At 27.9% G+C, this 10,391-nt stretch overlaps 2 protein-coding genes across 2 annotated transcripts; one reads left to right on the plus strand and one right to left on the minus strand.

Annotated features, from left to right (window-relative positions):
- The first annotated feature begins 3,065 nt into the window (after nt 1-3,065).
- Nucleotides 3,066-6,403, plus strand: LOC134837845 (brachyurin-like). Its single transcript, XM_063853237.1, has 4 exons — nt 3,066-3,492; nt 5,810-5,908; nt 5,975-6,208; nt 6,279-6,403. The coding sequence occupies exons 1-4, from the start codon at nt 3,066-3,068 to the stop codon at nt 6,362-6,364; spliced, it is 846 nt and encodes a 281-aa protein (XP_063709307.1). The 3' UTR covers nt 6,365-6,403.
- Nucleotides 6,404-8,105: 1,702 nt separating this feature from the next.
- Nucleotides 8,106-10,183, minus strand: LOC134837846 (odorant receptor 49b-like). Its single transcript, XM_063853239.1, has 3 exons — nt 9,958-10,183; nt 9,358-9,906; nt 8,106-8,485 (listed from the first exon to the last, which is right to left on the minus strand). Exons 1-3 carry the CDS (start codon nt 10,181-10,183, stop codon nt 8,106-8,108), a joined length of 1,155 nt encoding a protein of 384 aa, XP_063709309.1.
- Between the last annotated feature and the right edge of the window lie 208 nt (nt 10,184-10,391).

Genomic DNA, 10,391 nt, shown 5'->3' on the forward strand with positions numbered 1-10,391 from the left:
CGGAAGGCATTAACCTACGGCAGTCGCGCCATCAAAATATTTAACTAACGTGATTTTCGAAACATGCTCTAGATTAGTTCGAAATACGATCCATATACCACTTTTCCATTGCTAAAAATTTGATAATTTCCTAATTGTGTGTGTTGTCGACATCTATTTTATTGAACTGAGTCCAACTAAATTTTCGGCTAATTATAATTAAGTATCTCTCGAGTATCACTTTGAATTGTGTGTATTGATAATGATACGGATCTGATTGCTTTTTGCTGTACTGTACGTTGGATATTTATTTGTTTTTGTTGTTTGTTTGACGATAAAGGCATTCAATTATCGTTATTAAATCTACAGAATTCGATGATTCATGCGAAATTTATTGTATGATAATTTTTGACTCACAACTTTTGTCACAAAAATGCTGAAAATTTTTTTCATAAAATTCCTCACATGTTAAAAAAAATATAAAATTACATAAAAAAGAGGTCAGTTACGAACGACGACGACGACGACGATAGAGAGAGAATAGGATATGGAAGATTGGATAAGCGAAACGTGGTACGAATACGAAATTACATACCCATGTCCATTCGTTCTCCAACTCTTTTTTTTCCTTTCGTATTTGATGATGATGATGACCTGCACTGCTCGTTGATAATATCATCGTTAGTTTATGTTAAACATATGAAAATGATACACACAGAACGAAAAAAACGTAGTGATAGACAGAAAAATTATTAGGATAGGGTTTTGATTTAGATCGCAAGAACATCACAGACACATAAAAAGGATGAAAAAAATAGAGAGAGAGAGAAAAAACGAAGGATCAAATGGCATAAAGTTGAAAATTTTTTCCATACACATGCACGATGATTGATGTTTTTTTCTCGGGCAAACGATATGAAACACGAGGAAATTTGTAAAGTAATTATGTAAATACCCGAAAAAGAAACGAGATGCATGACATGAATTGATTTTGTGCTGTTCATGCATGAAAAACGGATTCCGATTATGAGATTCGATTTTATTGAAAAATTTCTCACAATCAGGAAGGGCACGTAATGAATTTGAAATTTGGCGGGAAATTTTTTAAATGGCGTCTTTATAAATTTTCATTTAAATTAAAGTTAAAAAGTACTTTAAAATTATGAAATAAAATATATATTTTATAATTTTTACTTATAAAAAAATTTTGAAAGAAATTTCGAATAATTTCAAAGATATTGAACAATTTGGCGCCATTTTTCAGATCGTCAAAATACGAGATCGGAAAAAATGGAGACGCCTTGTAACTGAAACATTCAAGTTTTAATGAATTTTTTATACTTTTAAGTTTTGGCGGGAAAATTTTGAAGAAAATATACATTTAGAAGAATAACAAAAATTAAAAAAAAATAATTCGAACAAAAAATTCATCGAAAATTTTACTTAATAAATTTAAGCGGGAAATTTTTTAAATGGCGCCATTTATGATTTTAATCAATATTATTTGAATTTCTGAAAATATATTGTTCAAAATTAAGAATAAATTTTAATATTTATTCGTGTGTCAATTTTTTACTAAATTTGGCGCCTTTTTCAAATCTTGACACGTGACGTTAAACAGTTCATAAAATGTCAAAAGGAGACGCCATGTAACTGAATAAATTTAAAACTCGCGACGAACAAAAAAAACATAATATTGAATTTGACTTTATCCGATTTCCGCCAAAAATTTTGTGCCTATCGAATGAGGTCTGAATGCTTTTATATCAATATGAACAAATTTTTTCATGTTCTATGTTTTGTGTTTTTAACATTTGCTCTATTTGTGCGCTACTGTTTCGCTTCTTTTTCCATGCATTAAAAAGGGTGTGAATTTTTTTTTATCATTTTTTTCCATTTCAATAAAATTTCAGTGAATAACATCACAGATGCTACATTTGTCTATTTTCTTCGCTGAAAAACGATGGAATACAGTAGAGCAGTAACAGATTACCTTTATCCCAGCATTCCGCTCTTTTTATGGCAACTGCATGAGGTATGAGGTTGATCAAATAGACATAAATCAAATTTCTGTGTTACGCTCTTTTTTTTTTGTTTATAAAGTTCAGCGAGCGCGAAAAAATGCGCGGGAAAGTTGTCGTTGGCGGGAAATGTTTTAAAGATGAAATACAAAATGGCGGATAGACTGAAGCACTTTTGAAAAAATCTCGTTTCGCGTTAAAGGGATCAAATTTTGACATAAAAGTAACATCATGTTCTGTTCCCTGCTTAAAACAAAATCAATGTGCTGCCATATAATAACCGTGAATGTCACCCTCGTAGTCGCAGACTCTTTTTTATACACATAAAAATATAAATAATGAACGCAGGAAGAAAGCACAAAAAATGTCAAACATAATTTTTTACTACCGCCGCGATGAGGAAAGTAGAAGTTTTTTTTTGTTTCAAGAGACGACGCAAAAAAAAACAACATATACACAAAGAGCGAAAGCGAAATATTTTATCATTATCGTCTATTTTTATATTCACACACGGTTTGTTGTTCGATCGATGTAACCTCAGTGCGAGAGGCGGGCGCGACAGTGGTGACGCTTGACATCCCATAACATTTGCATAAATCATTTGGAAATTGGTTTCATCAACAACATCAACTAACTTTGCTTTTTACGAAATTGACGTCGTCGGTGCCTCGTGTATTTTTTTTTCATTCTGATGAAATTGATTCTGGATAACGGTTAATTTTTTTTTTCATTGGAAATTGGTCGTTTGGAAATTGTTGATGGCTTCGGGGAAGATAAATGATGTTGTGAGCGGAAGTTATTTTCGTTCGATAATAATTTAGGAAAAAGGTTTCACTTCTCGGAAAGCTTAAATCAAATTACTCACAAAAACTGACCGCTATCTGTTGATCTTTATGAGCTTTTAAAACTTAAAAAAATCGGCTCATAGACAAAATTGCAATCTTATCGTTGACCATGAAAGATTCAATCAAAGCAAACAACATCGTATCTAAATTACCCCAATTTGGCATATAAAAAGATTTTTAGCACATGAAAGTTGCATCAATTCTTATTTGAATCAGTAACATGAAGCACTTATTTTCAATTGCATTTCTCGTCGCCGCTTACCTCGTGGTTTTTGGAAGCTCCAACCCTGTAGAAGAAAGGCATTCGGCAATTCCTCAAGATGACGTCGATCAAAACACTCGCATTGTAACGGGAGTTCTCGCGGAATCAGGAGAATTTCCCTTCATGTGTAGTTTGTTAAATTACAAGGAAAATGGAATGTTGACAGTTTGCGGAGGTTCTTTCATCACGCCACATTTTATCCTGACAGCAGCTCATTGCGTCGTTAATACGATTGTTTCGACAGCTGGTTGCGGAACAGTTGACTTTGCCAAGCCTTATGTGAGAATCACAAGTCATAAATTTACGCCTCATCCAGATTACAATCCGGAAAATTTGAATAATAATATTGCACTGTGGGATAGTCCGATTGGGTTGATTTTTAATGGTAAGTAATTTTTTATTTAATTTTTTCAACTCTAAAAAATTAAAAAAATAAATTTGGTAATAAAATTAAAATAAAATATTCAAAAAAAAAAAAACAAATTAAAAAGAAAATCAAAAATATTTAAAAGTTAAAAAAAATAATAAGGAATCTAGATAATTTTAAAAAAAATAAAATATAAAAATAATATTTTAGAAATTATATTAATTTTTTAAATTAAAAAATTTAATAAAAACAATTCTGATTAAAAGAAAAACTAATAAATCTTGCTCCAAATGGATTGAAATTTGTCAGAGGGCTCTAATTTTTTAAAAAAACTAAAACTGCCAAAAAATTGAAACTAAATTTTAAAAATAAATCAAAATTGTGTCAAAAACTGAAAATTTTTTAAATCTTGCTCCAAATGGATTTTCAAAAATTATCAAATCATTTTATAACTCAAAACTGCCAAAAAATTGAAACTGAAAAAAAATTTTTTCTTTGACATAAAAAACTAAATCAAGAGCAAAAAAACTGTGTCAAAGCAAAGCAAATTTTGACAAATCTTGCTCCAAATGGATAAAAATTTGTCAGAGGGCTCTAATTTATCATTTTTAATCATTTTATAACTCAAAACTGCCAAAAAATTGAAACTGAAAAAAAATTTTTTCTTTGACATAGTTTTGTTTTAAAAACTAAATCAAGAGCAAAAAAACTGTGTCAAAGCAATTTTTGTCAAATCTTGCTCCAAATGGATTGAAATTTGTCAGAGGGCTCTAATTTATCATTTTTAATCATTTTATAACTCAAAACTGCCAAAAAATTGAAACTGAAAAAAAATTTTTTCTTTGACATAGTTTTGTTTTAAAAACTAAATCAAGAGCAAAAAAACTGTGTCAAAAACTGTGTCAATTTTTTTGACAAATCTTGCTCCAAATGGATAAAAATTTGTCAGAGGGCTCTAATTTATCATTTTTAATCATTTTATAACTCAAAACTGCCAAAAAATTGAAACTGAAAAAAAATTTTTTCTTTGACATAGTTTTGTTTTAAAAACTAAATCAAGAGCAAAAAAACTGTGTCAAAAACTGTGTCAAAGCAATTTTTGTCAAATCTTGCTCCAAATGGATTGAAATTTGTCAGAGGGCTCTAATTTATCATTTTTAATCATTTTATAACTCAAAACTGCCAAAAAATTGAAACTGAAAAAAAATTTTTTCTTTGACATAGTTTTGTTTTAAAAACTAAATCAAGAGCAAAAAAACTGTGTCAAAAACTGTGTCAAAGCAATTTTTGTCAAATCTTGCTCCAAATGGATTGAAATTTGTCAGAGGGCTCTAATTTATCATTTTTAATCATTTTATAACTCAAAACTGCCAAAAAATTGAAACTGAAAAAAAATTTTTTCTTTGACATAGTTTTGTTTTAAAAACTAAATCAAGAGCAAAAAAACTGTGTCAAAAACTGTGTCAAAGCAATTTTTGTCAAATCTTGCTCCAAATGGATTGAAATTTGTCAGAGGGCTCTAATTTATCATTTTTAATCATTTTATAACTCAAAACTGCCAAAAAATTGAAACTGAAAAAAAATTTTTTCTTTGACATAGTTTTGTTTTAAAAACTAAATCAAGAGCAAAAAAACTGTGTCAAAAACTGTGTCAAAGCAATTTTTGTCAAATCTTGCTCCAAATGGATTGAAATTTGTCAGAGGGCTCTAATTTATCATTTTTAATCATTTTATAACTCAAAACTGCCAAAAAATTGAAACTGAAAAAAAATTTTTTCTTTGACATAGTTTTGTTTTAAAAACTAAATCAAGAGCAAAAAAACTGTGTCAAAAACTGTGTCAAAGCAATTTTTGTCAAATCTTGCTCCAAATGGATTGAAATTTGTCAGAGGGCTCTAATTTATCATTTTTAATCATTTTATAACTCAAAACTGCCAAAAAATTGAAACTGAAAAAAAATTTTTTCTTTGACATAGTTTTGTTTTAAAAACTAAATCAAGAGCAAAAAAACTGTGTCAAAAACTGTGTCAAAGCAATTTTTGTCAAATCTTGCTCCAAATGGATTGAAATTTGTCAGAGGGCTCTAATTTATCATTTTTAATCATTTTATAACTCAAAACTGCCAAAAAATTGAAACTGAAAAAAAAATTTTTCTTTGACATAGTTTTGTTTTAAAAACTAAATCAAGAGCAAAAAAACTGTGTCAAAAACTGTGTCAACATTTTAAATTATTAAAAAATTTTCTGTGTAGAACCTTTTTAAATAAAAAAAAAATTAATTAATTTTTTTTAGTTCAATTTAATTTTTGTTATTTAATTGACTTTAATTTTTACAGAAATGGTAAATCCAATCAACTTACCTTCAATGTCGACTCCAATGTGCCTCAACGGAGAAAAAGTCAGATTGACAGGTTTTGGTCGAAACACTACCGAAGGTAAAAAAATAATTTCCTCATAAACAAAAAAAAATCAAATGTCACTAACATTCGCTCCATCATTAGCTGCCAATTATTCGCGTAGATTGCGCTTCATTGACTTGCGAGTGATTTCCAACACAGAATGCGAGCCTGTTTACGGTTCAGATATCGTTGTGCCCTCGACACTTTGCGCTCTTGGCTTCGAAGCAGAACATCACAGCTCATGCGACGGAGATGGCGGCTCCCCATTGTTTGTCGAGGAAGATGGCGTTCGCACACAAATTGCCGTTGCATCGTTCACACATTCCTCGGGCTGCGGTAAGCTTCACGTGTTTTTTTTTATTAATTGTTATTAAATATTTTCTCATTTTTCTCGATGATTAATTAGAAAGCGGCATGCCGACTGGATATGTCAGAGTTGCTCCGTATCTCGGATGGATTAGCAATGTAACGGATCTTAGCATTCGTCATTAAATTCAATCCTGCTGAAGCCGCCTCGGATGAAAATGAAACGTTTTTATTTTTTAATGAATGCTTGTGAGATTCAGATAAATAAATAAAAATTATAAATAAGCGGCACAAGAACTCATTTTTATTTATAAGGTTTATTTCTCATTTTAGAGCTTTGTTTTTTAGGGTGACTAACGTTTTTTTTTTCTAATTGTAATTGTTTATTGTTTAAATAATTGTTTAAAAAATTAAATAAACAAAATTAATTAATTAAAAAAAAATTCATTGAATTTAAAATAAAATTAATTTTCTTAAATTTTTGACATTTTTAAATTTTTTTATTTAAAATTTAATTATTAAAGCTTAAATCAATAATTTAAAAAATATTAATAATAAAATTATTATTTTTGGGAATTAAAAAATATATAAAAAAATTTTAAATTAAAAAATGAAAAAATAATAATTTTCTTTAAATTTTCAAAAATATTTTAAATTACATATAAATTTTGTCAAAATTAAAATTAATTATTTTCTTAAATTTTTAAAATTTATTTTTTTGGACTGAATTTGTTAATTTTAAAAAATATCATTTATAAAATTAAATAATTTTATTATTTTTGAGAATTTAAAAAATATATTAAAAACATAAGAAAAATAATTTTTTTTTAATTTTCAAAAATTATTAATTTTTTTTCAATTAAATTTAAAAAAAAATTAATTAGTTTTTTTAATTTCTTAAAATATAACTTTTTGATTTTTTTTTAATAATTTTAAAATTATTTTAATTTTTGATATAATAAAAAATTATAATAAATAAAAAAATTGAATCTCTTTAAGTTAATTACAAAAAAAAATATTTTTTTTTAATTTTTAAAAATTAAAATTTTTTTTTTAATTTTTTAAAATAATAAAGTTTAGTCACTCTCGTCTATTCTCTTCATGCGTTGTCTATGAATATTACTGTTACCAAAACAACTGTGTGATTGTAGCTCGCATAAAATAAAAACGACGTGACTTGTTTTTTGAAATCGCAGAACGCAAGCAAGAAAAAAAAGAGTCGAAGAGGATCCCAAAGTAGATGTAACTAACTTGCATGGGAACGAATGAATTGTGTCCGTATAAATTTTTTAGCCTTTTGTTGGGCTCCGTATCTATACTTTCACATATTGTTGCATAAGAAGATAAAGCACAGCAATTTTTTCAGAATTATATGTCTTCATGTTACTTCTCTCTCCGTTTTTTTTTATTTATTTTTGCTCGTAGTTGTTGTGCCTTGCCTCTTCTCTCCATCTTCGTCTTCATGATTTACTGGAATTTTACGTGAATTTTATGTTTTTGTTTTATTAATTTGATGTGCACACATCATAACAAACACACAAAACAAATTTACTTGCATAAAACCCTTGAGACGCGCACTAAATAACAGGATTTCCCGCCGAAATTAGTTCCAAAGCCCAATTTCCGAGCACGAATCGAATGAAAATGGGTCATAATTGTGCAAAACAGCTTAAAAAGAAACTTTGTTGTTGCAGAAAAACCTTCAAATTTATGCCTTGTACTGCGAAATTTTAAACAGAAGGAATTTCTCTAACTGGCAGAAATAACAGTCGACCAAAAATTTAGTTAATTCCCGGCATCTGCCGTACAATTTATTGCTCGTGACAGTGTTTAATAATTGTTCAAAAGTAAGTTGTTATTTTCTTTTTCAGCTCCGTGTTGCCAGTGTTGCGGTAAAATTTATAAATAACGACCCAAAAAGTGTCTTTTAATCGATAAATTTGCTGCTCAAGTCGTTCAAAAGTATCAAATACGAATAAACGCTTTCACAAAAAGTTAAGTACAAATCCATGCCAACAGGTCTCAATCCTCCAATTGTGAAAAATTGCGTTTTTTGAGTCTTCATGAGTAACATTAAGTACATTTTTTGTAATTTCACATCGACCGTATACCAAGAAGTGCCGTAAATTTCGTGATGCAACTTTTCATTTTGAATCGTCGTGAATTCAATTAGCGCCGTATTGAGGAATCCTATTACAATGATCGATATGGCAAATAAGTAGCCCGGATACCAATTGGCAACACGGGCATAATATAAAGCGATGACAGTTACGATACAAAATGGCGTCACGTCTAACAGTACTTGATCTGAAATTTCAGTTTTTAGTTTAAAAATTTAATCAAAAATAAAAAAAAATAAAAAAATATAAATTAATATTGCTAAAAAATATTTTGTTTCAGATAAAAAAAAATTAAAATAAATTAAATTAAATTAATTAAAATATAATTTAAAATTTTAAATAATTAATTTTTTTAAATGATTTAAAATAAATTAATTTAATAAAATTAATAATTAAAAAAATAAAAGATAGATTTTAAAGTTTTTTTTTTTAATTTTTTATAAATTAAATTTTTAATTTTATTTTATTTTAAATTTAAATCAATAACAAAATTAAAATTGATGAATTTAATTAAATTAAAATAATAAAAAAAATAATTTATTTTTTTTATATTGAAGTATAAATAAAACTTGAATTAAATTTAATTTGTTAATAATTTAATTTAAAAAATATATTTAAAAAAAAATTTAAATTAATAAGAAAAATATAAAAAAATTTACCCTTTTTAACATTTATAAATAAATCTTTTTAATTAATTAAATTTTCAATTTTAATATAATTTTTTTTAAATTTATATTTTTTTTTTAATTTTTATTGAAAATACAAAAGAATAATTTTTTAATCGAAAATAAAAAATTGAAAATTTTTTAAAAAAAAAAATAAAAATTTATTAAAATTTTTTTTCCATTTAAAAAATATTATTTTAATAAAATTTAATATTTTTAACTTAAAAAAAAATATAAATAAAAATTAATTTTTATATAAAAAAAAAATTAAAATATTTTTTTTGATCATTAAAAAAAATTAAATAAAATAATTTGGATATAATGTAAAACATTTTTGCTAATTGCCCATCTCTTATCACAAATTAAAGAAAAACGAGAGAAAATATCGTCTCACACTTCATCAAAACTTCCAAGTCCCTGGCGTACGCCAACACTTTATCGTGATTTTCAATTAACGCGATAAATTTCTCCTTTAATATCCGGTAGCGTTGATTCATTAATATGGATTGCTCGATATTGCGTACCGTGGCGCGTAAGATTTCTGTTTGTTCGGCCACTGATGCGTGAAAAACAACAACTAAACTTTGTATGAAGCAGTAGAGGGTGATGCCGATTAGGCAGATGATGACTTGAAAAATGTAGTTAACGATGAAACCGGCGGTAGATGCGACGTCAATCCCGACGAGGTAAAGAGGAAGCGGCGGCTCGAGTTGCTCATTAAAGATGAAAGAAAACAAAAATGGAGAAATTGCGAGAGCAACGCCGAAACTGAGCAAAGAAAAAATTATAAAAGTACAAAGAACATTAATGAAATAATTGAATTTTTCGGTGATTTTTGCCTGTTTTCCGTGAAAATTCGTTTGATCCAAATTACGATGGGATTCGTAAAGTCGCTGAACGATCAAATATTTGCTTGGCCAAAAGTATAATCGAAAAACAGCTCCTTCAAAAAAAAACTCAAATAAAAAAATTTCCATAAAAAAAAATTTCTTACCCATTATCGGAGCATTCAAAATCGTCGAGTAGCAAAGATAGTTGAAGTCATTCCGGAATTTCTGCAAGTTGAAAACGTACAAGAAGAGCACGAAGAATGTCAAGGTTTGCGATAACCGAAGACGAATGTTGTAGTGCCATCCATCAGCGATGATATTCATGCCGATAGAGGAGGCGAGCAACGTTAGACGGTGATGAATGTAATCGCTTTTGCCGATGCCGTCCATGACTTTGAATCAACCGGTGTTAACTGCATGAATGTGAAATTCGCTCGACTTGAGGAAGTGAGGGGATAAAAAATTGAACGGAAAACGTGCAAAATTTCCCAACACGTTTTTGCTCGAAAAACCATAGAGTATGCGGTAAACTATTTCACCATAAAAGATGATTAAACTCTATTTTATTTACAGCGAATATTTTCTCACAAACAGGGCT

Source organism: Culicoides brevitarsis, chromosome 1 (assembly GCF_036172545.1).
Source record: "Culicoides brevitarsis isolate CSIRO-B50_1 chromosome 1, AGI_CSIRO_Cbre_v1, whole genome shotgun sequence".
Lineage (NCBI taxonomy): Eukaryota > Metazoa > Arthropoda > Insecta > Diptera > Ceratopogonidae > Culicoides > Culicoides brevitarsis.